Source organism: Lagenorhynchus albirostris, chromosome 20 (genome assembly GCF_949774975.1).
Source record: "Lagenorhynchus albirostris chromosome 20, mLagAlb1.1, whole genome shotgun sequence".
Lineage (NCBI taxonomy): Eukaryota > Metazoa > Chordata > Mammalia > Artiodactyla > Delphinidae > Lagenorhynchus > Lagenorhynchus albirostris.
The window spans coordinates 47696235-47723897 of NC_083114.1; the positions used below are offsets into that span (position 1 = coordinate 47696235).

The 27663-nt window shown below is 52.9% G+C and overlaps 2 protein-coding genes and 1 long non-coding RNA gene across 7 annotated transcripts in view; 1 reads left to right on the plus strand and 2 right to left on the minus strand.

Moving 5' to 3' along the window:
- The window catches only part of HEXD (hexosaminidase D), an 18182-nt gene extending 12004 nt beyond the window's left edge, over positions 1–6178 (minus strand). The window contains exons 1-5 of one of the 3 annotated variants that reach the window (XR_009537651.1): positions 5786–6178; positions 5421–5537; positions 5073–5122; positions 3154–3294; positions 280–389 (exon numbers count right to left, since the gene is read on the minus strand). Coding sequence is in view for 2 of the 3 variants with exons in the window: in XM_060134831.1 (XP_059990814.1) it covers positions 280–389; positions 3154–3294; positions 5073–5087 (266 nt within the window). In the remaining variant the exon portion in view is untranslated. The remainder of the gene's footprint in view (positions 1–279; positions 390–3153; positions 3295–5072; positions 5123–5420; positions 5538–5785) is intronic. The other 2 variants (XM_060134831.1, XM_060134832.1) reach the window with 2 other exon arrangements.
- On the plus strand, positions 5905–27611 carry OGFOD3 (2-oxoglutarate and iron dependent oxygenase domain containing 3). 2 transcript variants are annotated; one of them, XR_009537652.1, is made up of 10 exons: positions 5905–6157; positions 8076–8293; positions 11075–11150; positions 12280–12322; positions 14474–14538; positions 15094–15150; positions 16088–16241; positions 19534–19657; positions 23065–23293; positions 27363–27611. XR_009537652.1 is itself a non-coding variant. In XM_060134834.1 (9 exons), exons 1-9 carry the CDS (start codon positions 6084–6086, stop codon positions 23199–23201), a joined length of 948 nt encoding a protein of 315 aa, XP_059990817.1. In that variant the 5' UTR covers positions 5905–6083; the 3' UTR covers positions 23202–25099. The 2 variants fall into 2 exon arrangements, 1 of the variants encoding a protein (XP_059990817.1); XM_060134834.1 differs by lacking the exon at positions 27363–27611 and having other exon boundaries at positions 23065–25099.
- Positions 15085–22491, minus strand: LOC132511581 (uncharacterized). Of its 2 annotated transcripts, none has more exons than XR_009537654.1 (3): positions 19585–22491; positions 18782–18853; positions 15085–16880 (listed from the first exon to the last, which is right to left on the minus strand). It is a non-coding gene; the product is annotated as an uncharacterized LOC132511581 (long non-coding RNA). The 2 variants fall into 2 exon arrangements; XR_009537653.1 differs by having other exon boundaries at positions 15085–17574.
- Positions 27612–27663: the final 52 nt, after the last annotated feature.

The following is a 27663-nucleotide window of genomic DNA, read 5'->3' on the forward strand; positions in this document are numbered from 1 at the left end:
GTCAGTGTCCTCCACGCACTTCACACCCAGACAAGACTGAAACAGATCACAGTGCTTCCTTGTGGGGGATCATAGCTGATGCTTATTTTCTTTTAAACGTTTCTAAATTCTCTTTGGTGAACATGCTTTATTTTTATGATTAAAGACATGTATTTAACAAGACAGAAGAGGACTGTCCTGTCGTTCAATTCTCGCCTGCCCTCCACTCCCTTCCAGGTTGCCACCCCACACACCCCATTTTCTCTGCAGAGGCATCGCCTTGCTTGGCGGCTCGGGTACCTGTATGCATGCTTGGCCCTCAGCAGCCTCAGGTGGCCCTCGTAGGGAAACATGTCTTCATACTCGATGAGGAGGCCGTTGGCACCCAGGGCACGGAACAGGGGGAAAATCTGGGGGAGAGGGGGATATGATGAAGAAATGACTATTTGAACAGAAAGTGACACATGTGTAGCTCATGGACTCATTCTTCCAGCTGATGGACATGGATTGTAGTTGATCTTTGTATTTTTCCCACGTACTCTGTGTGACGCCAAATCAAATTCTAATGTAGTGATGTGTTCATTTGATACAAGGGGGCGGAATTGGGGGGTGCTGGGGTAAGGGGAGCCTACAGAGCTCTGGAGGGTTACTGGAGCACCTGGAAGGAGCCTAGAGGAGGGAGATGAAGGAGGAAAGAGGCTGTCCCACTGTGCTCATGGGGTCCCTCCCCTGGTTCTCCCCCACTTCTTTCTCTACCTTTATCTCAAAGAACATGGATCCCTATCCTCCAGTACTTTTAGGACTGTGTCTACTGTACACAGGACTGAGATTTTTTTCTAGCCTGGCATCACGGCCAGGGGTGGGTGTTAAGGGAGGGGGCTCCTGCAGAAACTCAGAACAGTAACCCACCTCCAGACAAGGGCCACTGTGAGTTTTATGTGATTTGTAGCATTCTTGTTGATGTTGCTGTCAGAAGTTTTCTTTCCCCAAGAATATGGGGATGTTCTGAAGCATGCTGGATGGAAAGAGGAAATCAGCTTGGGACTAAGAATTAGCTGGGATAATTGTAAAACGGGTAATCAATAATTGACTGCAAATTACAAGAAGAGGCAGATTGTGGAAAGGAGTCAAACTAACCCAGGTCAGTCACTTACACAAATGGAACATAATGGTTACGGCATTCTCGTGTTTTCGTCAGCGTTTTTGCTCCTGGTTTCCCTTGTAGCCTTTTGGCCATCTGACCACTGGGTGGCCTCTTTGGCACTTCTATTGGGGGTGGTAGGGATCCTTGGTGCTGTTGGTGGCTAAGGGGCTGCTAAGCTCAGCCTAAGGGTGCCACCCAGCCAACTTGTGGAAACAGGAGGAATAAGAAATTGTTGTCTAAACCTCTGACTCTGTCAGCAGCAGCAGGTAATGAAATGGGGGCTCCAGCTACACATAAGCTGGATCTTCTTTGCCTGTCTTCCACATCTATCCATTTGTCACCATGCTTTTATCTCTTTACACTTGGCTTTTTCTTCTCTGCCATTTATTTCCCGATACTGTTTCCCATGGCGTCTATTCACTTTTGTTCTTTTCCTAGTTTGGTCTCCGTTTCTGACTTTTTTTTTTCTTTTTCTTTCTAATTCATTCCCGAGTCTGGAGGCAATCTTTTCACAACCTCATTCTGTCTGGCTGTCACATTTCTGGACTTTTCTATTTCTGACTTACACTGTTCTTCCATAACTGTATCACTTTCCTAGTATCTCTGCTCTCTTTCTGAAATACTGCGGGACTATGTCATCTGCTTTGTGGTCACACCTTCCTGGTGCACCTTCGCTGTTACTCAGATCATCGTCCTCTTTTTTCTTAGTGTCTTTGTGTGGCACAACTACACTCCTTTTCTGTTGCTCATTTTTAAATGAGATGTGTTTTCTTGTGTTTTTGAGAGCAGGTTCTTCTGTTTGGGATGGAGCTGGGCCAGGCCAGGGCTCCCTCTGCTGCTGTTACATAAAGGATTAGCGGTTATAGACTTTGTGCAGCTACTGCCACAGCACGTGGTCTCCACTCCCTCTGGATCCCGTCCCCCCAGTATTTGAAACTTCTCTCCACTTCACCCTCAATGTTCCTGCCCAGCTCAATGTGGATTTTTCCCCCAACACTGTGTCCTTAGTGTGGGCTCTGTCCTTCTGGAAGAAGGTTCTGGAAGGTATTCTGGAGTGCTTTGAGGCCTTGGGCACTCACCCTCAACCTGGAGCCAGGGACAACTCGCCCAGTTTCTGAGAGACCTTTACTAGCTGGGCTCTTTTCTGGGTCCTCTGGTCTTGACATCGTCTGAATTCTCTTTCCTCTTTCCTCTACCACCCCCTGCCTGGCTGCTAACCCCACGTGGGTGTTGTGCTACAGGTGGTTTGGCCCCACCCCTTGCATTTTGGAATTCACGGGGATACCCTGATGCCTACTTTTGATTTAGAGTACATACGTTTTCTGTGGCTGCCATAAGAAGTCACCACAAACTGGGTGGCTTGAAACAGTCAGAATTTATTCTCTCACAGTTCTGGAGGCAGAAGTCCCAAATCTAGGGTGTCAGCAGGGCCATGCTCCCCCTCTGAGGCTGTAAGGGGAATCCTTCCTGCCTCTTCCAGCTTCTGGGAGTTTCCAGCACCCTTGGTCCTCCTGGGCTTGTGGACGCATCGATTCTAATCTCTGCCTCTGTCCTCATGTGGTACCTTCCCTGTGTCCTCACATCATCTTCCCTCTGTGTATGTCTCTGTGTTTAAATTCTCCTCTCCTTATAAAGCCACCACTTATTGGATTAGGGCTTACCCTATCTCCATATGACTTCATCTTATGTCAACGACATCTGCAAAGACCGTGTCTTTAAATCGAGTCACATTCCAAGGTTCGATGGGTTAGGATTTAAACGTATCTTTTTGGGAAACACGATTCAGCTCACAATGAAGAGGTTGTATGTGTCTTTTGTCCTTTCTGTTTTTCCTTTTGCTATCCTGGTTGCTGTCTGCTTTGTGAGGGGATTTGGGGGAAATTCAAAATCTATGCTGTTGCCACCACCGTGCCCCAACACAGAACCCACAGTTGTGTTCCAAGCACACGTCTACAGAACATCGATTGTTCACAATTTCATAACCAAACCCAAGGCAAAGTGATTCTCTAGAGGAGAAAGGGAGCTCTCACCTCCGAGAGGTAGCAGACCCTCGGTGGGGCTCCTTTCAGGTCCAGATGAACTAGTCGCATCTTAAATGGTGAGCAACCCGACATCGTACTATTTTTTGTGAAATCATGTGACAAAAAAACCTCTTGTCTGGACACTTCTTCCTAGTGGAGAAATTCAGGGTTATAGACTCCAGAGGCTCAACTGGCCTGGTCCTTCCAATGTCTGTTTCAATTCTGACACGAACTGGGAGGGAACTCATTTCACCGACATGAAATCGAATCAAGATGTCTGTCTTGGGACTTCCCTGGCAGTCCAGTGGTTAAGACTCCATGCTTCAGACTTCCCTGGTGGCACAGTGGTTAAGAATCCACCTGCCAATGCAGGGGACACGGGTTCGAGCCCTGGTCCGGGAAGATTCCACATGCCACGGAGCAACTAAGCCCGTGCGTCCCAACTATTGAGCCTGTGCTCTAGAGCCCACGAGCCACAACTACTGAGCCTGTGTGCCACAACTACTGAAGCCCGTGCACCTAGAGCCTGTGCTCCATAACAAGAGAAGCCACCATAATGAGAACCCCGCGCACTGCAACAAAGAGTAGCCCCTGCTCGCCACAACTAGAAGGAAAGCCCGTGGACAGCAACGAAGACCCAACGCAGCCAAAATAACTAACTAACTAACTAAATAAATAAATTAATTAAAAGACTCCATGCTTCCGCTACAAGGGGCATGGGTTTGATCCCTGGCCGGGGAACTAAGATTCCACATGCCACGCAGCGCAGCCAAATCAAAAAAAAAAGGATGTCTGTCTCCATGTTCAAACATAGGGACCCTCGCCATTTAGTTATGATTTGTCCCTAAAATAGAACAGCACTGTTTCCTTATAAGATGGCTATAATCTGTAATAACACAAATGACTGCAAAATAATTTCTTGTTTTAAAGACCCTCTTATCCTATGTACCCTATGCCAGTGAAAACAGGCAAATATCTCAAACACTTTTCAGGCCCCACAATATGATGTTTTTGTAGAAAATTTATCCTCAATTTTATTCTACTTTGAATAGCGTTAAAAACAATTATGTTTCTAGAGTTCGAGTCAGCTTGGTTGTACAGAGGAAGAAGCTCTAAAAATTTATTCTAGGTCAGAGAAAACAACTATCTATGATTTAAAACAGGCCATTGATAATTTAAAAAACAAGTAAGCCACAGTTTATCAGTGTTGGCTAGTTTATGTTAAACTAGAGAAAGTATCTGGATGATACTGAAGCAGCTGGGAAACAGTGAAATCTTATTTCTTCTATCATAAAACACAAAGGATTAGATTGGAAAATGAAAGAAAATCTTTGTACATTGGTCATATATTCAGCTCAGTAATTCAAACTACTCATTCTGTGCAAGGATTCATAAATCCCTGACCTTAAGGAATCCATAATATAGCAGAGGAAATAACATAATGCACACAGAAACCAATGAGTTTGATTTTTTTAAGAATAAACTATATTCAAGACAGTCTCAATGACAAAGTTCTTAAAGCAATTACGTAAATTACCACTGATAAGTGGATGAGTTGAAGACAAAGCATTCTGAAAAACTGCAATGTTTTAAAGTTGAATTGTTTTACATTTAACCCCCCCCCCAAAAAAAAACCCAAATCTATTTTCCTGGGAATAGAATTAAAAGAAAAAAATTTTTTTTTTAAAATATTTTCCTGGCTGCGCCGTGCGGCATGTGGGACCTTAGTTCCCCGACCAAGGATCGAACCTGCGCCCCATGCATTGGAAGTGCAGAGTCTTAACCACTGGACCACCAGGGAAGTCCCAAAAGAAAAAATTTTGAGCTGAGAAGTCTGCATTGGTCCTGTGTGTGCCTCCTCGTGTTCTGAGAGAAATTCTCCAATTATTCTTGTAGTCCTAGGGCAGGAATGAACACAAACATCTTACCTGCATCAGACACATTCAGAGTTGTTTACCAATGTAAGTTGCTGCAAAATCTAAAGGAAAGGAGAGGAAGAATTCAGTAATCCATCTTGTGAGTCTGTAGTTCTTTGCTTTGATTTCCTCCTGCATGAAGTCTATAGAAATGTGATTATTTCAAAGACTTGGGTCAACTGTCATTGTTACCAGACAACCTGGCAGGTCTGCAATTGTCCCAGTTCCTCGGGCTTCCAGGTAAGTTACCAGGAAATGGCATCCGATTTCCCCAGTTTCGGGACTGTTGGGCAGATCTCTTTTCTTGTTCAATGAGTCTAAGTAGGTTTTCTTTTCCCCCTGTATCAGTAAATTACTCACCTTCTTCAGACTTAATCCTCATGAATGAACCTCACTGCTAATTCCACTCTTTCAGAATCAGGTATCTCCACAGGGCTGGTTAAGATCTTACTTCTTGCCCACTGGACGTAAGGTTCTCTAGGGAAATTGAATGTTGTAAACAAAGCAGCAGGGCCTAACGGATACATGTGTACTGAGCACCAACTGGACCCAGTGCCCTCCAGTGTGGCATGGGCCGGGGGAGAGGGGCATGGAAACCCCACAGAAGAGGGTGCGGAGTCCCTGGGAGGAGGGCTTGGAGACCCCGGGCGGGGAAAGGGCTTGGAGAGCCCCGGGAGGAGGACACCCCCGGGAGGTGGGCTTGGAGACGCCGGGAGAGCACGCACGGCTGGGCGAGGACACACTTCAGACGAAGACTTGGAGACTCGTCGGGTTCCGCGGAGGGCAGGGGAGGAGGAGGGGGCAGGCAACAGCGGGTGCGCCGCGGACGCCCTCAGGTCCCCGTTCCGTCCCGCTCGGCGCTCGGCCTCCGATTGCTCACGCCTGGCCACCAGACCGGAGGTCGACGGCGGAACGCGTCGCTCCGCGTCCCCGGCCGCGCTGGTCTCGCGCTAACTCTCGCGGCGCTCGTCCCGGGCTCGCGGCGGATCCCGCGTTCGACCCGGCTGCGCGGCGGCCTGGACAATGGCACCGCAGAGGAGGGGCGCTCCCAAGGCGCCCGAGGGCAACCGGGCAGCTGACCGCCGGCGCCCGAGCAGGTACTGGGCAGCTCCGGGAGCGCGCGGACGGCGGCGTGGGCGGGGGCTGGTCGAGGGGGAGGGGCCTGGTCTGGAGGGGCGGGGGCGTGGTGTGGCGGGGCTGGGGGCGTGGCCCGGCCAGGAAAGGCTGGACCTAGCGTGGGCGGGGCCTTTCCCGGGACGGGCCTGCAGTGTGGGTGTGGCCTGGCCTCGAGGGGCGTGGTGTATGCTTGGGCGAATCGGGCTCTAGAGGGGTGTGGTCTGTCTGGAGAGCGTGGCCTGAAGAATCCCGCGAGGCCCGCGCCAGGAGGGTCGGGGCTGGGTGGGGGGCGGCCCAGGACGGGGCAGGCCGTCGGGAATCTTTTCTGACCTCTCTCACCCATGTGTACCAGGGGGGCCTGATGAATGAAAAAGTGATCTCATCACGTAGCCTTCGAGGGGATTCTGCCTGAAGCTTTAAGAGCCAGGGGTGTATTTTAATCATTCCAGGATGAATTACCTTGTCGTTGTGCTTGCCCCATGGGCCATGGACCTTGCTCCAAATCCCCTTCTGTTTTGGCAAGATTCTAGGGGTGCAGCTTGAGCGAGCTTACCCTGAACAGGGGTGCTTATTTTGAGGAGACCTCCAGGGGAGTGTTGCATCCGAATCTGGCCCAGGAGGCTGTTTTTTCCCCTCTTGTCTCCGTCCCTTCCTCTCTGTCCCTTTCTGTCTCAGAAGCCGGGCTGTTCCAGGCGAAGGTGTCACCCACAGCTTTGCACCTTCAGTTAGGGCTCCAGCCCCTGCTGCTGAGATGGGCGGGCAGTCTCCCTGCCCCATTCGGAATTGGGGAAGAGAAATGATGGGGCCACCGGAGTGAGGTGTCCACCCTGGTCTAATTAGAGGAGACCAGGTGGGCTGGAGGCTAGACAGCAGTTCTAGGAGTGGGGGTGGGGGTCTTTGTGTTCTGGGCACCTATGCTCCCTGTTTAAAATGATCATGTATTCACCCAACCTAGTCTGAGTGAGCTGTGCCCACCTTGGGATTTATTTAATCGGAATTTGTGTGTTATATATATAGCAATTTGCAGTGTGGAGAAACATAGAAAAATAGAAGGCAGGCTATCTGCTTTTAATCATATACTTGAAGACATGAGGTGCACCTCCTGAAAGGATGCCTGGATCTCTTTTCTCATTTCTGCCAGTGCTTCAAGCCCTTCACATTTTTCTTAGATAACAGAGTGCACGGCTACTCAGTTACACACACGTGAAAACACACGTGCATGTACACAGACACACATATGCATGGTTATATACCACCCAAACACACATAGACACACATGTGCACACACACACAGACATGCCTACAACTTCTGCACAGGCAGTGTGAATCCCACAGTTAACCTGGGTGGTACAGAAAGTGTCTTACTGGTGAATCATTTCTGTTGTACTTGTATTCTCTTTGTGGCTGGCTGGTGGTTTTAGTGAAGTGGGCTTGACTCATGCTTAACTTACTTCACATTGTGTGTGTGTGTGTGTGCACGCACGCATGCACAGGCATGTGCACTGGGACCATATGCATGGGGTTGTGGCAGTCATTTTTGGATGCAGGCAACGTGATCGGTGCCACAGACTCTGCCAGGACCTCGCAGACAGGTTCTCCATGGGCCTGGCCAGGCTGGGAGGAACACCAACAGGCAGTTCATCTTGTTGCCCTTGGGAGCAAGTGAGCCCTGTCTGGTCATATGGGGTGAGGGGCACGTTCCCCACCACATCCTCCCATGCTGACGAGTGCCTCTGGATTGATTGAGAGTAGCTCTGACAGCAGCCAGCATGGGAACAGTTTAAGGCTGTAACTAAGGGTGGGTGTGGTCTCTGGTCATTGTGGTCTCTGGTCATTGTGGTCTGCATTTTCAGCACATGCAGGTGCATTTGGGTGACCACAGCTGTTTTCTGTTCTCAGCACCAAGAGTGTCCGGGCGCCTCGGGATGTGTGGAAGAAGTGGCTGAGAGTTGCCGTCCTGGGGGCCTGCACCACGTTCATTGCGCTCCTGCTCTGGGGCAGTCTAGGGGGTGATGACAGCATCACTGAGGTCCTAGCTCATCGAAGTGAGGTCCTGCCAGGCAGGTTCATTGAGGTGCCCTGCTCCGAGGACTATGACAGTCACCGAAGGTTTGAAGGTACATGATGCCGAGGTGATCTGGGAAAGAGCAGCATGTTAACATGGAATTCAGTGTGTTCAAAATGTGTCTTTTTTTGCTACAATGAATTGATGGGAATCAGGTTGAAAGTAGTGTGGGGGTGGCGTTGGGCAGGTGACCTTCCTCACCCCCCGCTGCTGCCCCCCCGTCCCCCGCCCCCGGTTGGTTAGCCCACACATGGACCTGGAAGTGTGGGTGTTTCAGGCCCTGCCTGTGCAGGGGCAGGCCCACTGGTCACTGCCCAGGCCTCATTGCCCAGGCCGTGGCCAGTGTTTCACTGAGGTCCCCCACACTGTGGGTGCCATCTGATGGAAGAGGCGGTTTGCCTGGAAGGATGTAACAGAACTGGGATGATAGTAATGAGCAAGTGGAACCCAGAAAAGGCATTTTCTGTCTTAGGGTGTTGTAACTGCAGAAGATGTCGCAACAGGGAACGTAGATACCAGAGGCCCTTCCCCCATGTCGTGTGCCCCATCCCAGCGCCTGACTCCTCTGCTCGAGGGCAGCAGTTTTAAAAACCTAACCAGAGTGACTGGGTTTTAAAGACAAAATTCAGTTTATTTTTCTCTTCAGAGCAATGCTTTGGACTTGAACCAAGAAAATATTGCTAAATCCTTCCACCAAGGGGCGCCATTGTGATGCACACAAGCTGGGTTTAGACGAAGGGAGGCAAAGACGCGCCCAGGGAATGGGGGCTGCCTTTCCCTTCAGGGGGTCAGGAAAGTGGATAGGTTCTGTTGTGGGCATGCTCTCTCTGTCTTGGTCAGCTTTTTCACTCTAAAGTCACAGCTTTTGAGAACGTATTTTTCCTACCCATTTAATAATTTATCAACGTTAAAAACTGTTGGAATGAGGTGGAGGGGGAGTTAGTGGAGACGGGTATGGGTTTTCAGTTGGGAAGATGAGAATGTTCTGGAGATGATGATGGGGATGGTTGTACAACAACGTGATCATAGTTAACGCCTCTGAACTGTACACTTTAAAACGGTTAAAATGGTAAATTTGGGGTTATATATATTTTACCAAAAAAAAAAAATGGTGGAGTGTGCATTAAAGCCTCTGGACTCCCCATCCCTCGCCCCTCTCTCCTCCTGTAGCTGACAGGGGCTCCGCCTGCCCTGGGCCTGTGTGTCTGGGTGGTGTGTGTGCGTGTTTGCAGCATGTGCACTCGTGTATGTGCACTGACATTGTCAGCCACTCACAAATCACTTTCTCACCAAATTATGCTTTTGATGCTTATTCACGGTGAGCCTATTGTGTCGCTGCTGGATTGTCTTCTTGAACTTCTGTCTCGCCGTCCCCAGTTACTGGGAACCGCGAGGCAGGGTCCCCACTGAGACTCTGGGTCTGGTGGCCGCTTCGCCGCCAGAGGTGTTTGAGGCGATGTCACTTGGTGCTTTTGTTGCCCCTGCATCTTCCTGGTGAAACTGTTCCTGTTATCAATCTTTTCCCCTCTCACAATTCTTTTGTGTTAAAATGTATTTGTTGATATGATGTCGCTCCCCAAGCTGTCTTTTGGTTATCGTTGTTTTTGCTTTTACCTTCAACTTTTATAAAAAGCATTTTTGTGTCTTAATAAAAACACCTATATTAATATATTGTATTTAGCTCTGTGGAACTGAGGCACCCCTCCCCTAATGACCCCCACGTAGAAGTTTATTTTTCCCACATGATGAGACCCAGAAAAAGGCACCCCAGGCCAGCCTGGCTCCCTGTAAGCGCCCCAGGCCAAGCGCCCCAGCTCTGCCACTCAGCATGTGGCTCACATGGTCCCAGGACAATCGCTCCACCTCCAGGCATGTTCCAGGCAGGAAGAGAGAAAGGAGGATGAAAGCTAAAGGTCAGCCAGCCCAGTGTGTCCTGAGAGTGTCCCAAGGCCAGGGGGTGGCCATGAGAGTGTCTCATCGGCCAGGACATATCCTAGGGCCCACCCAGTGCAAGGCAGCCAGCCTGCCCTTGGCGCCAGGATACCAGGGGCTTGCTTAGCTTGTCCATCTCTGGTGCTCTGCCTCATCCTGGCCCCATCTACCTGACCCTGGCCCTTTCCACCCTGACCCTGGCCTTGTCCACCCCAACCCAGTGGCAACCCTGGCCACTTTAACCCTGGTCCTGTCCACCCTGACCCTGGCCGTGTCCACCCTGGCCCTGTGCTCCCGACCCTGGCCACTTTCACCCCGACCCTGGCCCCATCCAAGCTCCCCTATCCTCCTCCCTCTAAGCAGCTCAGTCCTGGGTGCAGAGGCAGGAGGAAGCAGGGTGGAGTGTGTGGTGAGCACCTTGGGGCAGCTTTGCCAGGCCCTGCAGAAGGACAGTGACTACAGTTGCAAGCACAGCTTTGGTCATCCAGGAGGCACTAGCCAACGGGTCTGGATCTGTGGTCAGTGATGGTTCTAGAATACCGTGGATGCCGCCTCTGGGCTGTTTTCTCAAGGGTGGGCAGAGTGTCAGCTGCTTCAGGAGTGACCCACCTGGTGTGGCGCTGCCAGGACCCACCCCCTTCCGGTGAGATGTGTGCGCTGCAGGGGGTCTGCTTGTACTGGAAAGTCACTGTTGCTTCTCTGAAATTCACATCTGACCGAGTGGCCTATATTTTATTTGCCAAACCTGCCCCCCTAATCCCATGGAAGGCAAGGCCCCATCCCACAAAATTCCGTTGTCCCTGGGGAGGGCCGCCCACAGGTGAGTCCTTGACAGCAGCGGGCAGCTCTTTAGTCGGGGTTCAGCGGGGTTGGCGTCTCATCCCAGCTCAACTCTCTCCAGGCTGCTCCCCGAGGAAGTGTGGCCGGGGCGTCAGCGATGCCATCATCACCAGGGACGAAGCCCGGAGGATTCGCAGGTACACGTGTCTCTGAGTTTCTGTCCTGAACGAGCAGGAAAGTGGGGCTGTGGGTGAAGCACAGGGAATTACTACTAAAAGGATGATTTAAAGAAATTCATTAGAATTCCCTAACAATTCCCCTTTGCACTTCCAAGGCAAAGAGGGGCTTTTCTGATCTCCAGGAGGAAAGGCTGTTGTCATCAGTGATGTGGTTGCTGACGGAACCTTCCAGAGGCCTGGGCCCTCTCCAGAGGCAGCAGTTCTGGCCCAGTGGGGAGGTTGGGGGGATGCTGTCCCGTCAGACATTGAGGGGCCCAGCAGGTGCCTGTGTAAAGACAGTGTGTTCACCCAGCAGCCCCAGGCGGTCACTAGACTATTTTCGTCTCCTCTCCAAAACTGGTTGGGATAGCCCTTCTGCCTCCTAGCCGTGACTCATGACAGGGCAGGAAGTCTTACTCAGAAGTAGTTGGCACTGGATTCTTCCTTATTGTCTTTTAAAAACAAGATCTTGAAGCTCTGATTTTCCAACAAGGAGTTCAGACCCAAGCATGTGCCCAGTGGAGCAGCGTCTGGTCCGCATGCCGAGCTGTGTCTTGAGGGGAGATGTTCCTCCTGTTTCTAGATAACATTGTAGAGGCTGGTTGGGTGGGGAGGGTCCCTGGTGTGAGGGATGGATCCAGCCCCCAGTCAGTTTCCCGGGCGGCCATGAAGCATCTGTCAAAGGCACCAGAAGCCCCTGCATCTTTGGTGACGTGGGTGGTCCTGTGAGCTCCAGCACAGGCCACCATGTGGCCTCTGCCTCCTGAGCTGGTGATTACAAAGGCTGCCCCCGCAGCCTGTGATGACAGGAGAGGGACCTTCCAGTCCAGAGGAACCCATTCAACTCAGCACCAGGTCTCTGAGCTAAAGACGGAAACTAAGCCCACTTGTCCCCAAGCTATGTCATACGTGGTTAAGGAGATGGTGACAAAATATTAACATTTACTCACTTAGCTTGAAAGTCAAGTCCTTTGGTCCAAATGTGATTTTGTCATAAACATTAAGCAGTCTGTTAACGTTGTGCTAGTTGTGCTCGTTGATATGTGTCTAGATGTATCATAGATGATGCTGTTAACTGAATTCTGATTTAAGACGGTCTTCCCCACAGCATAGCTGAGAAGGGGCTGTCCCTGGGAGGATCGGACGGAGGGGTGAGTTGCGTGCCATTCCTGCTTCTGTTTTCTTTTTACCCCTTTAACTTTGCTCTCCCTCCGAGGGGAAGGCGAGGGCACCGGGTGTTCAGGCCCTGCTCCTGGGAATGAAGTACCCCCTCCCTTCACAGGAGGGCTGCCTCGGATCACATCTTTGTGTCAGGCACCCTGGCTGGGGGCAGTGGGGGGAGGTCGTAGGCAGTGAGTGAACAGAGCAGGTGACGAGCAGGGGCCCACTGAGGAGGGTGACGGCCCTGGGAATGGGAGAGCCAGCACACGCAGGAGGAGCTGGTGGGAAACAGTGAGGACCATGCAAGGTGGAGGAGGCTCCCACAGGTGCTGCATGGGGACTGTCATCCACCAGGCGAGACTGCAGGGGGTCTAACAGTGGCCCCTGAAAGATGCATCCACCCAGAACGGTAAATGGGACCTTACCTGGGAAAAGGGTCTTTGCAGATGTCATTAAGTTGCGGGTCTCAAGATGAGATCTTCCTGGATTACCAGGATGGACCCTAAATCCAATGACAAGAGTCCTTGTAAGAGGAAGGCAGAGGGAGATTTGAGATTGAAGAGGAGGCCATGTGAAGATGGAGGCAGAGGTGGAGTGATGTGGCACAAACCAAGGGACCCCTGGGACCACCAGAAGTCCAAAGATTCAAGGAAGGATCCTCCCCTGGCGCCTTTGGAAGGAGCGGGGCCCTGTCGACACCTTGATCTCGGCCTTCTGGCCTCCAGAGCTTGAGAGGATGAATTCCTGCTGTTTTAAGCCTACTGTTTACGGCAACCATGGGGAGCTCGGACAGGCCAATGCAGCTCTGCATCTCATCCGCTTCCTGGGCAGGCTTAGGAGTCCACCCCTGCGAGCACCTTACGTTGGCCGGAGTTCTCGTGTGGTCCCAAATGGGGATCTCCTCGCCTGGCATGTGGGCCCGTAGGAAGATCCACTCTCCTCTGCATAGTTTGGTGATTATCTTCATGAGTCTTTTATTCTGCAGGCTCTTTCCTCTTGAGATCTGAAAATTAAGCTTCTCCTTTTATTTTGGTTCAGTTCAGGGGAATATTTATTAAAAACCTATTCGTGCGTGGACTCATCTTTTGCCCGGCGCTCAGCATTTACTCGGGAAGTTGTCTTGCGATGAATCATCCAGGTTTGATACCTTTAAGTGCAGTTAACGTTTTTAAAGCCCAAATTGTGTTCAGACGAACCCCTGGGCTGATCGCTGCATCCATGAGAAAAGACACCCAGACAGGGTAGAGGTGGTCCGTGCTGGCGCCCACTCCCCTCTCAAGACGTGGGAAGGCCCCCCGGAGGCAGGGTGGGCAGGGGTGGAAAACACTGGCTGTTCATTAAAGAGTTATGACCCAGCGATTCCGCTCCTGGGCATTTACCCAGGAGAACGAGAGCATCTCCCACGATGAAATGCTGTCCCAGTGTCACAGCCACTTCATTTACAACAGCCCTAAGCTGGAAACAGCCCATGTGTCCATCTCCAGGTGAATGGACCAACAAGTGACTCCTCCCCAAACGATGGGTGCCCCTTGGCCATGAGACAGTGGGCGGCGGGTACTGCACCGACGTGAGGGAGTCACAGGGAGGCAATGCTGAGTGAAAGGAGCCAGGCCAAGAGCGAAGTGCACCTTCGTGACTCCAGGGCCTCAGGTTCTAGAAAGTAACCAGCTGCTGTGGCAGAAGGCACCTGGGGAGGGGCAGGAGGGAGGGGTTGCAAAGGGTGCAAGGAAATTTGGGGTGATGGATGTGTTTCCTATCCTGGTAGTGATGGTGGTTTCACTGGTGCATGCCAGCATCAAAACTTACCAAACTGAACACTTTAACCAGGAGCAGGTCGTTGTGTGTTGGTTATACCACAGCAAAGCCGGGGGAAGGGCTTGTTCTTAGACCCATGGAGGAACTGTATCTGTGGACTGTTTTCAGAATTTTAGACCAGAGAGTCTCCATTCTTAGGGCAGGAGAGAAATATCCGCCGTCACACACCTTTGTCCAAACGTCTTGACACCCAGCCCGTGTGCATCGTCGCCCTGACCCGGGTGTGCAAAGATGGGTCTCAGGAACACGTGTTTAACGTTGGTGGCTTTTAGAGCTCAGTCGCCTGCCAGGCAGCCCTCACGCCGCCCTGCCAACGTCTTTTCCAGGCGTCTATCCTGGACCTGCACTCGGGGGCCTTGTCTGTCGGGAAGCACTTTGTGAACCTGTACAGGTGAGAACCCCGAGGTCGGGGGTGGGGTGGGGTCTCTGCTTGTTTCTTAGCTGGAGACACCTGAGTGAGGCTTGCGTGTATGGATCAGAGCGGCTTCAAGTCTTGGGTAAATTGCGACGTTTGCCATCGGGCCGAGGCCAGATGAGGACTGGAAGGTGCAGCTCTTCCGAAGGGCGGGATCCTTGCCAGCTAGCTTCAGGGAACAGCTTAGTTAGGAATGGACCAAGGGGTGGGGTTGGAGGAAGAGGTGGGAGAGGTGAGTGGCAGGCCAGGCTCCTGAGAGCTGCCTCCTGAGAAGCTTTGATCCTCCCCGAGGACCAGGAGAAGCAAGAGATTCCCCCAACCTTGATAAATGTCACCCCAGCTGCCAGGTCCCTCCCTCCCACCCTCCTCCCTTTTATCACACAGTTATCACTGTAGAAGGAGCAGCTCCAAGATAATAAGGACCAGCTGGTTTTCAGGGACTTGCTGGTTAACTGGAGGAAAGGCTGAATTTAAAGGAAATAAGGAAACATTAATAAAACATCACATTTGTCAATACTCATTTTTTCACAGATACTTTGGGGATAAAATACAAACTATCTTCTCAGAAGAGGACTTCCAGCTGTACCGGTGAGGGAAGGAATGCCCAGGTCAGGAAGGGGGAAGGTGGCGGCAGGGCTGGGAGTGCTGCGGTCAGTCCTGCAGAGAACTGGCCCTCAGGTTCCTGGGTGTGCACGTGATACCCTGTCCCACGTGTGCGGACCTGTGTGTGCATCTGTTCACCTTTCACCTTTGCCAGCCCTTGTCTTTCTGTAGTGTTACCGAACCCAGGTCCAGCTGCTCGCTGCTCGAAAGCCAATTCTTGAGAGACAAGTGTTGGTGGGGAAGGAAAGGTTGCTTTATTTCAGGGGCCAGCAACCGGGGGAGAGGGTGGACTCCTGTCTGAGAACCAACTCCTGATTGCTGCTCAGGGGACAGGGGCTTTTAAAGGGGAGTTTCAGGGTTATACAGGCAGAGAGAGGGAGAGAACAGCATAGTCAGTTCTGACAGTCAGCTTGAAACCAGTAATGTGGTCTGACCAGCATCATCTTGGTTAAGTACAGTTAATCTTTAGTTCCAGGGTTTGTTCCCATTTCTCTGAGGCCAGTTCTCGGAATTGTGTGAAGTGGAGTAGCTTATGTCGTGGCTTCAATTCGGTCATCATGTAGTCATCCTCCTTCAACCTGGTGGGGGCTTCAGTATCTGCAAAACAGCTCACAGGATATGGCTCAGAATATTATCTATAGCCCTTGAGGGGGAACTAAAGGTCCTTGACTTTGCTTAATGACTAAACTATTATTATTTGGTCTCGTTTGACTATTTTCCTTTGTTTCTGCATTTTCTCACTTCTCTGATTAAACTTATTCTTTGGCTAAAGTGTTTCCACAGACAAAAGGCAGGCTGAGAACATGGGGGTTGGGGGCAAGGACCAGAGGGTCCTGCTCCGTTTCAGTGTCCCATGGTGCGGGCCCTATGGGCCCGGGGAGAATTCTTTCCTGTGTGGCTGACACCTGTGTCCTCTCGGCAGGGACCTGCGGCAGAAGGTCCAGCTGGCCATCGCCCAGGCGTTTGGCATCAGCGCGTCCTTGTTGCGCCTGACGAAGCCCACCTTCTTCTCCCGCATCAACAGCACGGCGGCCCGCACGGCTCATGACGAGTACTGGCACGCGCACGTGGACAAGGTGAGCGAACCTGGGGCTTGTCCACCACGGCCCGAGCTGGGTGCTGTCTGCTCACGTGGTCAGGGTTCTAGAAGTTTCCTCTCTCACTGGTGAGGTCGAGGAGATAAGATTTGTTTCTCGTGTGATGAGGTGACAGAAGACTGTGAAAAGCACATTACAGAACAGTGAGGGCCTGATGGGGACCCTCCTTTGCTACTTGTTCCCACACGCAGAGCTGTCTCCACCTGAGCTGTGAGCTTCGTCGGATGTAACCTGACCCGGCCTCGATTGACCTGGCCTTTCTGTCGTGTGGTCTCTCCTCGGGCCTGCGTCCCGCACCCTGCCCAGGAGGCCCCCTTCTTCCCACTTTTCACCTTTCCTTGGGAAGATTTCTCGACCACTCCAGATTCTGCAGATTCCCCTTTCTTGATCTCTTGCTGTTCCCTAGACACAGTGGCGCCTAATCAATCTGCGGTCCTGGTCAGCCACAGCTGAAGCCCTCCCCCGCCTGCATCGCAGCCACTGCCCCGCCCCACTCAGCCAGCACACGCAGCGTGGCGCCAGGGGACGGTTGGCCACGGAAACATCTGAGGGCTGTTGGCGGTCACCCCAGCCGCGGGTGTGCTCAGGTGACCCAGATAATCTCTGTGTCGCTTGACCCTGGAACACAGGAAGCGAAGTGAAAAGTAAGCAGAGGGTTTGGGCAGAAGCTCGCAGGTTGGGCTTCTGCCTGAAGTTCAGTCAGATACGCATGTGTTTATTTCATCTCGACTGTCTGAGCTCAGTGGAGGAGGGGAGCACGTAAGTGTGGTTAGTGAGATTGAGGAACCCAGTATTTAATTAAATTAACTTAAATTGAAGTAGCTTTATGTGGCCAGTGGCTTGTCTGAGCCAGTGCAGCTTGGAGGGCTCGATGGAACTCGGGTTGGAAGTGTGGGCTTCACCCTAAGGGGGAGTACAGTGTCTGCTTGTTCTCTTCCCATGGGCTTAAGGTTGATCAGTGGGTTCGGTCTGATCCATCCACAATCAAGCCTCCTGTCCACCCTCACTTCATGGCTCTAGCAGCCATTGACCCATTGATAACCATTGCCCAGGTGCCTTATTTCATTAGGGGACCAGGACCGAGACCTTCAGTATAAGATCATCGTAGATATTGCAGAGGGAAAAACAGGGTTTTATGGGGTTGAGAGCAAAGACGACGTGTGTGGAGGACAGGTTCGCACAGCAAGGAGCCTCACGCGTGGGACGGAGTCCGGAGAATTTCCCTGCAACGAAGGAAGAGCAGCCCTCCATGTACCGGGAAGTGTGGGTTCAGGAAAGACAACACTGAATGTAGCCTGGTTTGGTGATCCAGCTTCAAAGGAAGAAAGATAAGGAAGAAATTCTTCAGGCAGAGAAAACGAGTCAACAGTGACAAGTGGGGTAGCCTCAGACATCTCAGAGCCAGGAGACCTCGGGACAGGGTCTACAGGACCAGGGTGGCTATAACAGCCAAGGGGTCACTCACGCATGGACACAGCAAAAAGACATACTCGCACAAGGGGACCCCATGCATCTGCTCCTTCCCTTGAAGCTCTCCAGCCTCTAGCTCAGGACAGCTCAGGCCCTGCCGGCCTCTGCCATCCCATCACCTGCCATTACCTGCCTCCTTCCCAGGTCACTGTGTTCATGTGGGTTTGGGGTGGTTCCTTTGCAGAATCTGAGCTGGGTGGGTAGGAGAGGGTCAGGCTCCTGGACACCCCCCGCCCCCGGGTCTCTTTTATGTTTTATGCAGGTAGTGGACATGAGGTTCACTGCTGAAGCGATTCAGAAGCACTGCCCTGGGCTGTTCTCAGGTTTAGGTCACTTTGATGTTTGTTTGGTGCCCTGATGCTGGATAAGGGGCCCCTAAGTGGGGTCTTGGTCGGGGAGGTGGAGGGAGCTCAGGTCTGTGTAGAAAGTCCAGTCCCACAGATGGCATGGTACTGAGTTCATGAGAAGGTGACAGGGACTCAGTCACCTTGGCAGGCTTGCTGCGTCTCCCTCCTGGTCAGCCCGCCCTCTCTCAGGAGATGAGCACTGTCACGGTGATGGTGGTCTAGCTGGTTGCAGGGGGAGCGGGGCTTTTGGACTTTTTGAGCCTTGATCAAATGTGTTATGGATATTGACCTGGGGCTTCCGTGTACCGCTCCCATGGTGCCTACAGGTGTCAGTAAAATCATTTAAGAATCTATTCCTAAACACAGGAGCCTTGGGCTGTGCGATAGGGCACCGGTAGGATGACTTTGGGCTGCTGTCCTCAGACTCTTTCATTCTTCCTTATCTCTTACCCCAGTCTTACTAATTGAATGATTCCTCAGGCTGGGAGCTGTTATCATGTGATTAAAATTCCTTGTACATGCAAGTCACTATCTTTGCGTGGAAAAAAAAAAAATAGCCTATCTCACTGATTCCCTCTAATAAGTAGGTGCTAATTTGTATGAGTTCTTATGTCCTTGGAAACAACACCTGCTTCACATATTACAGACAGCAAACTCCTCTATCTCACATTGAAATCAAGCTCTTCATGTGGCACCCCTTACCTATAGTAAGTCCTGAAGCTCCACAGATGGGACAACTATCCGGCCACCTCCCGTCCCGGACTTCAAGGGGTCCTTGGGAAACAAATGATAGTGCCTCCTGTTTACATTATATCCAGGCCCAGAGGGTCCACGCTCCTATGAGCCCAGAGCACAGATTTCACCCCCCATCCCCTGCTTTCCACCGCCCATGCCATCTTCCAAAAGAATGTCCACGCAAAGAGGACCAGACAGGAAAGGACAGACAGTGTAGCGTGGGCACTGGGTGGTGGTGGTGGGGAGTTAGTGTTTAATGGGAACAGAGTTTCAGTTTGGGAGGTTGAAGAGTTCTGGCGATGGTCGGCGGGGGTGGGTACACAGCAGTGTGAATGTGCTTAGTGCCCCTGAGCTGTGCACTCAACGATGGGTAAAGTGGTCAATTGTATGGTTTGTGTATTCTACCACAATTTAAAAGAAAGCTTGGGGTGCCCACATCTGGAGAAGGAGCGGAAGCACCACCTTTGCTCCCTGTGCTGACGCGGGAGGGTCCTGTTGGTGGGTGGGTGGGTGGCGTGGCGGCCCTGGGGCTCACGCGTGTGGGCTTCTTGGCGTGGGCTGCGCCTCTGACTGTGCGGGAACCGGGCAGGACCGCACGCCTGTGCTCAGCAGAGGGTTTTCTGTAGTTGGGAGGCAGAGCGAGGCCTGGGTCTGTCCCTCCCTGAGGAGCGTGTCCTCCCACAAGCAGACGGTGACACGCCCTCACGCTCTGCCCACAGGTGACCTACGGCTCCTTCGACTACACATCGCTGCTGTACCTCTCCGACTACCTGGATGACTTCGGTGGCGGGCGGTTTGTGTTCATGGAGGAGGGGGCCAACAAGACGGTGGAGCCGAGAGCAGGTAGGACTCATAGGCGGGCGTTTCCCGGGATGCAGCGTTTATGGTGTGTCCAGTGTGTCCATGGAGCACATTCGTCAGAGGAGGAGGTGGGCGTGGCCACGGTCACTGAGTCACTGCAGAGTGAGTTCCCAGAGCCAGCCCCCACTCCATCCCCTGTAGTGACTCAGAAGCTTAAGACAGACGGATGAGGCAGTGATCCTCACCTAATGTCGGTAAACCACACCCGACCTGGTGGTCCCAGAGCTCCCGCTGCCCCCAGCCCAGCTCTGACACTCAGTGCTGCTCAGTGAGCATGCGTGGAGCGAGGAATCGTCCCCTCTCCTCCCCAGGTTTTGGGGTGGGGAGGGGCGGGGATCCCCCAGGGGCTTCCTGAGGGGCAGCCCAGGCCCCGGCCCAGCCCCAGATGAAACTCAGAGACAGAGCCAGGCCACTTGGCTCCAGCCTGGGCACCTCGACTGTGCAGCACCACTCACCTGCTGCCGTGGCTCACCCGACCCCACCGCGTCACCCTGCTTACTGGGTGTGTAGCTGTGTCTGCTTCTGCCTGGCAGCAGGCAGCTCAGACCAATGAGGCTGTCCACCTGCGTTGGTTTAGAATGTTCCCGTTAGCCATGAGGCAGTCCTGCAAGCCACTGAGTCCAAATGCTCCTTGCAGTAGCGCTGAATCCACGCAGAAGTGGCTTGGACATCAGAAGGTGTAGAAAGGAAGTTAAACAGCTCAGGACTGGCTGTCTTCCCTCAGGGGGTGAGTGCTGGAGGGGGGCAGACCCAGGAGCAGGTCAGTGGGCAGGAGGGGCTCAGAACGCCCTGCAGCTCCAAGGCTTTAATGGACCAAGAGCCAGAGAAGCTGCTGGTGCTAAGGCTGGGGGTCACATGTCACGTGCTTCTGGGAGGTGTCCAGGATTGCTTGTGGACTAAGAGGAGAAATGCAGGTGGGTTCCAAAAACTGAGATGACTGTATTTTTGGTTACTAAGTTGCCGAGCTAAATCCCGCTTTAAAGAAGTGGGTGATAATCTAATAGCTGTTTACTGAAGAAAATAAAAAGCCAGAAAGCACCGTTCATGAATGCCGAAAGTTTCACGTTTCTGGGGTTGGGTGGGCCGTCGCCTCCGTGTGAGTGTTACGCCTTGTAGGGTGAGTTACCAGCGCTGGCCTGCTGGTCACTGCGCAGGTGGTGATTTCATGCCAACAGTTTCCTCCTGGTTCTGATGACTGGCGGCCTGCCCTCGGGTTCTTCCTGGTGTTTGTGTCGTGCCCGTCATTGTCTTGATCACTCTGGACTTGGGAGCTGTCAGAATAGGTGTGGGGCTTAACTACTGGTGCATTAAAAAGGAAAGAAGGTCTTAGGCAAGATTGTGAGCCCTTGTGGGCCTTTCCTCAACAAGCTATCACGTTGACGTTGGGTTGGGTCAGCAGATTCCCGTTCCGGGTCAGCAGGACGAGAGTCACTAACTCTGTCCCATCCGCACAGACGTCACCGGGAGCCTGGCATTTGGCGGTGAGCGTGATGCAGCTGCTGTGACAGGCTGTGCCAAAGGGGTTATCATTTTCCCTAGAAGAGTTCATTCTCTCTTATGGAAATTAACAGGAAAATATGCTGAATGTTTTCAGTTTTCCCACTCACTTTCCAGAGCCCTCCGTCCCCTCCTGTGCATCCAGGTTTCCAACAGGTACATTCCCCTTCCGCCTCAGCATTTCTTGGAGTGCAGGTCTGCTGGTGATGGTTTTTCTGAAAATGTCCTTATTTCACCTTTTTTTCTAAAAGATATTTTCACTGGATGTGAAATTCTGGATTGGTGGGTTTTTTTCCTTTTTCTTTAAAAGCATCATCCCTTTCCTCTGGCTCCCCTGTCGCTGTCACCGCTGTCACTGCCCCATAGTAGCTGCCTCTTTGCTCTGCCACCTCCAGGATGTTCTCTAATCTCTGGTTTCATCAGTTTGACTATGATGTGCCTCAGTGTGGAGTTGTTTGTATTTATCCCACTTGGAGTATTTATCCTGCTAAGCTTATTGGATTAAAAGTCAAAGTTTTCGTCACATTAGGGAAAGTGTTGGTCATTATTTCTTCAAATCGCCTTTTCCTGCCCCAGTATGAACCCCTCCTCTCTCCGAGGCTCCAACATGAATGGTGGACGGTTTCCTATTGTCCCACAGGCCACGAGGAGCTTCACTTTTCCTCAGTCCTTTTCTTCTCTGTTCTTTGGTGCCTCTGTTTGCAAAGTGTGCAGAAATGCTGGGGTGTGGGGGGGGCGCCCAGAGACCCCCACTCTTGCTGTAAGTCGGCGACATTTGATAACTGTGTCTGCAGTGGGGTGGCGGCAGGGGCGTGCACAGATGGCGTGGATGGGCAGACGGGCCTGGCTACGTGTCTGAGGTCTCAGGTGTGACTAAAAGTGGAAAGACTGAGGACAAAACGTCCTTTAGCAACGTGAGCCTCAGAAAGTGGCGTGACTCCAGATTGCTCTGGGAAAGAGTGTTTCCTTCAGGTCAGGGGCGGCCTGGCTGGTCCAGAGGAGGGTCTGAGTTCTTGGTGTCCCCGGGCCCCCATGCAGAGGTTTCCGTGTGTCACACGATTTCTTTTGCTCCCTTGTTTCCGGGCAGAGCACGGTTCTCTGTTTACAACCAGAAAGCAGCAGACTCTGGGGTAGACTTTTCTCCTCTCTCAAAGATTTAGCAGTTGAGTTCCTGGCAGTGACCTTTGGAAGAGAAATGAAGTTGTCATGGGACATTTGGGGCAGGGCCGTGTGGCGGTGACGCGGCGCCTACAGGATCCCGGGGCTCCTCCCACACGATTCTGTAACGGTCAACTCGTTTGTCCTAAAAAATCTATGGTGGGTGTTATGAGGCCAGTTAAATATGGAAGCCCATAAACACGGGGTTCTCTGAACACAGGTGGGTGGAGGACCCCTGCTCCAGGACGCTCGGAAGCCGCCTCCCGAGTCCTGTCTTTAGCTGCCCTGGAGGGAGCTACAGGCGCTGGGTGTCTGTCTCGACACGTCTTTCCTGATCCGTTGCCAAAACATTGTCATCACCTGGCAGGGTTTGGTTTTGTTTCATGTGTGATTAGAAATAAGATCATAAAAAAAAAAAAAAAGAAAGAAGATCATAAGGTGGGCCCGAGGAGGTCACATGGCTTGTAGAGGCCCCTGGGGGTGGCAGCAGGGCCTCACCCCAAGTCCAGGTTGCCCCACAAAGAGCCCGCGGAGGCTGGGCTGGGTGCTTGGGGTGCCCTTCGTCCTGTGCGAGGGCTCTCCTGCTGGTTTGTCTCCAACCCCCGCCTTCCTGCATCAGCTGTTTCTCCAGCCTGCCCGGTTGGTCGTGTTGCTGCGTTGGCCTAAACACAGGTCCTCTGAGGCCCGGCCACACATGTGGCCTTGAAGTCATGCTCTGCTCTCCTCTCTCCCAGGTCGGGTGTCCTTCTTCACCTCAGGGTCCGAGAACCTGCACCGGGTGGAGAAGGTTCACTGGGGCACCCGCTACGCCATCACCATCGCTTTCACCTGCGACCCCGACCATAGCATTGCGGACCCAACATTCACATAGCCCCGGGAGGCCTGTCCAGCAGCCCTGCAGGGAAGCAGCCATGCTGGCCACACACCCCTTCCCTCTCGCTCAGCCCATTTCCACTGAACAAGGTGCCTTACGAATCATCCTGAATTTTGATTTGCTAACATTTGATCATTTTTCAACTGTGAGTAAATGGAGGGAACCAGTTTCCCCTCACAAGCATCAGCGTTGGCTTTGCTATGCTGCTGTGGGGCCCGGGAGCTGGCAGGGCCAACATGCCCTCCTTTTCTCAGGAAGGGATCCCGTGCCCGGGGTGGAATCCCCGTTTGTCAGCAGACAGAGGGTCATTACCCGGCCACTGGAGACTGACTTAAGTGTGGATGAAGCTGAGTGGGGCCAGCAGCCTCTACTCGGGGAACCAGAATCAGCATTATGGCACCTTGGAGAAGGTTCTGGGGGCAGGCGGCTCTGGGAGCAGCAGCTGGAGGGCTGATACTGCTGGATTCTGGGTGGAGGCGAACATCTGATGTTCTGGCAACTCTGGGCAGAGCCCCCAACACTGCTGGCCACTGAGAGTCACCCTGGCACCATGTTCATGCCAGGCTGGGCTCTGCCCCATCACCAGACAGGGTCCCTGACACAAGGTCCGAGGGTGTTCCCAGCGTGGCCATCCGCAGCTCGCCTGGGGCCTTCTGCCAAGCTGAGGGTCCGTCTGCTCAGGTTCAGGTCTTAGCAACCCTCTTCTCGTCCTGGAGCTGTCCATGCCTTTTACATAAAAGTAACAGTCAGGGGAGCCAGGAATAGTAAATAAACTGGTCATGGGGGAAGCCTGGGTAGCACGGCCCCAAGATAAGGGCAGCATGTCCATCAGTTGGCTTCTGCCAGGGTCGGGCAAGGTCCCAGGGCCGCCCCACAAAGCAACTGGCCTGGGGTTTGGGCATCTTCTGGGAGAACAGCTGATCACCCGCTGTGAGTGCAAAGGGATCCCCAGAAATGGCTCTGGGAGCAGGACTCTCCCGGCCACCCTGACCCAGGAGCCTCAACACTTTCCCCTTCGTTCACCCAGCATGGACCTGTGGACACGGCCACCGCAGCCCCACATGCTCCCCACACTCTGCAGTCACAGGGCTGCTTGGGCTCATACAGAAAGGGGCAGCATTCCTGGACCCTGGGATGAGCCATTTGCGTGGCACCTGAGGAGGCTCCATGAGGGTCTGGAAGCCAGGACCCCTGGGTCCGCCCCTTGGTTTGCCGGGTGTCCCTTCTGCACCGTGGTGATGATATGCGTGTCTCAGGGCTGTAGGGGCCGAGCTTCCACGTGCAGACAGTGGCTTGGGATCTGCTCCCTTCTGGGTCATGGTTGCAGTTTCCAGAAAGGCAGGGCCACCACCCACATGATGGTTTGGATCGTGGTTCCTGTTTTTAAAGGACTTTGGGCAGATCTGGGAAGGATGAAGCCCACGCTCTGGGTGGCGGGCAGGGCTGACCTTAGGGTTGGCGATGCTCTGGGGACACTGTCTCTAGGCTGGACCAGCCGGCCTCAGTCCTGTGCAGGAAAAGCTACCCCCTCCCATCCAGGTTGTCCTCTGGCTTCTCCTGTCTTGGCTTTTCAAAGGTTTGTTGCTCTGGTCTCAGGTTGAGATGCGAATTCCGACAGGAAAGCCCCGTGCAGGCCTCACTTTGTTCCGTAACCTTCATGTTATCTGAATGACGCCTTACCCTCGGTGTGGGGATGGGCAGACGTTCTCGGGTATTCCACAGCCCACTTGGCCACTCACTACATCTAAGGGGGGGGGGTCCTGATGGTTTAGTTGTGGTTAAAGTGCTTTGGAAATAAGTAAGTTATTGGTTTTAATTGACATTCTTTGCTACTTTTCCTGTTCATAATCATCACAGAGGTACTTGGACAAACAAATAAAGATATTTGGGCAAAAGCAAGAATGTCCTTCTTTTTAGAAATTCCCTGGCAGTCCAGTGGTTAGGATTCTGCACTTTCACTGCTGAGGGCATGGGTTCAATCCCTGGTCGGGGTACTAAGATCCCACAAGTCACTCTGCGTGGCAAAAAAAAAAAAAAAAAAAAAAGAATGTCCTTCTTTTAAAATAAGAGAAGATGCGTAGCCCATGCCAGTGACCTCCAGAAGCGCTCACCTGGGGCCGCATGGGCATCTCCATCCTACGGGACGGTCCTGACTGAGAGCAGATGTGGTGTGTTCCAGGGAGAAGAGGACGTTCCTGGCACATCCTCTGCTGAGTGATTTATTTCCTAATAAAAGTGTTTAGTCTGAATCAAAGAACACGAGCATTGGTCTCACTGCTGGAAAGAAGGGGTTGCCACTCTGTCTCTCCTGGTGAGCTGGCCGCCAGGGCCAGGTCTGAGCACGGCTGAGCCTCCGTGAGAGCGGAAGCTGAAACATCAGGTCAGGAGCTGACCCAGTGGGACGGGGTCCGAGCCAGCTGCGAGTTACCTCACCTGCCCCGCGCAGGAGAAAATGGCAGAAGATCACAACGTGCCAGGGAGGGCGTCCAGGGAGGGCATGCAGGGCAGGTGTGGCCCCACCATTTGTGTGGGAGTTGGGCTCGGCCAGTGCAGGGAGGGTGGGGTCCCTTGTGTCCACCTTGAGGCTGGGCACCTCCGCTGTGCAGGGCCTCTGCTTTCTCACCGGGTGGGCAGGTGTGGCTGACCTCTCGCCTTGCCTTGGGGTTCCGGGAGGCTCGGAAGGTGCTCGGCAGCGACAGACAGCGGGACCGGGCGTGAGCGTGGGCAGGCGGGAAGGATGTGGCTGTGGCATCCCCGTGATTAGGGCGGGGCCGGTGGGCAGGGGCCGCAGAGCAGGGCGCCGTGGCTTCGGGTGGTTGTCGCAGGGGCCACAGAGATGCCGCTGGCGGGACGGCATGGAGGTTGCTGTTTATAGAAATCTCCGCAGCTGCCCAGCCTGTCTCAGGGCTGGCCCCAGAGCAGGACACCAGCCTGTTTGTTCCCCTTCGAGTTACAACTGAAGCCACCTCGGATGGGATCCATGCTGCTTCTCAGTCCTGATCTTCTAATCCTGGAGCCACTTCGCGTCCGTGTTCTCTCCTCCAACATGGTCTTCACAAGGGAACTGGGGACCGAGCTGCCCCGGTCCCCACCAGCCCTCAGCCCCCAGGCAGCACTGACTCCCGGGCATCTCTTGGGCTTGTGCTGTGGGGCCTCGGGCGCAGGTACTTCTCATGCAGTCCAGGGAAGTGGCCCCAGCCACCAGCCCCCTAATTGGCGGCATCTCTGCCCCGGCCGCCGGGTACTGGCTCATGTGCCCTCTGAAGTCACAGCGTCTCAGAGCCTCTCACACCTTCTAGAGGTTTTCACAGGGAGGAAGAGTTTGGGGACACTTCTGCTTATCCCTGAGACTGGGGGCCAAGGCCCCAAGACCCCAGCAATGTGAGTCCTGAATGATGCAGCGTATTCCAGAAACCAAGCCAGTCACACCAAACTCAGGGCCCTGGCAGTGCTTAGCCTGGAAGGCAGGGGCCGGGGTGTGTCGGGAGGAGGCAGGTGGGGGTAGGTGGGAGCAGCAAGAGTTTATCCCCCAGCGTGTGTACAATCTGAGAAGTGTTGACAAAGTACAAAGCAGTAAGACAGACGAAATAACAAAGCAGATTGAGGCCAAGCACGGGAGAACACCAGTGACCCAGATGTCAATCGAACTTCAGGCCTGAGGCTCCCGGTGGCCCCAGGGAAGAGGGAAACATCCTAAGTCCACATCCAACCCATCTGGGGGTCTCCTTGGATGCACTGACACATTAATACCAGTTTCTTATCTTGATCTTGAGTTTAAGGCCCCCATTCCGCCCCAGGAATGGGCCCTGCAGGCTCCTGTCTACTAACTCGGCCCCTAGTAGCCCCTCTGTACCCCTGTTCACCCTCGGGGGCCTGAACCTCCCCTGCTGGCCAGCACACCATGCCCTGCAGAGTGGCAGGGGAGGCTCTGGACCAGCACTGATGGCTGTGCTCTGTCCCCTGCAGATCTGAGGCCCCACCTTTGTTGCAGCAAAAAATAAAAAAATAAAAAAATAGAAATGAGTAAACGGCCTTGGGCACGTACCAGCCAAACAGGCCTGAAGGAGTTAAGCAATCTCAGTTATTCTTTAGCTGTTACTACTAACACTTGTAGCTAGACTTGTCCTTCACAAAGCTAATTCCTTTCTGATTCCATAGGAATTATACTCTGCACCTGGCATCCTTCTCCCCCTACACTTCCTTGTAGGATTCTGCATCTCAAAAGGAAGGTCACAGTGACAACTTCGGGGACACCAGACTGGGTCGCTGAGCTGCCTGACGCCAGCTTTTGGCTGAAAATTTGCAGAAGAAAAAAAAAAAAAAATACAAGACCTTCATTGCTTTGAGACTTATCACCTACCCATAGACCATGAGCCCTGGAATATAAAACTCTCTCCCTTCCCAGGAAAAGGGGGGCACAGTTCTCAAGGCGCTAGCCTGCTGTGTTCCCCCTTTGCCA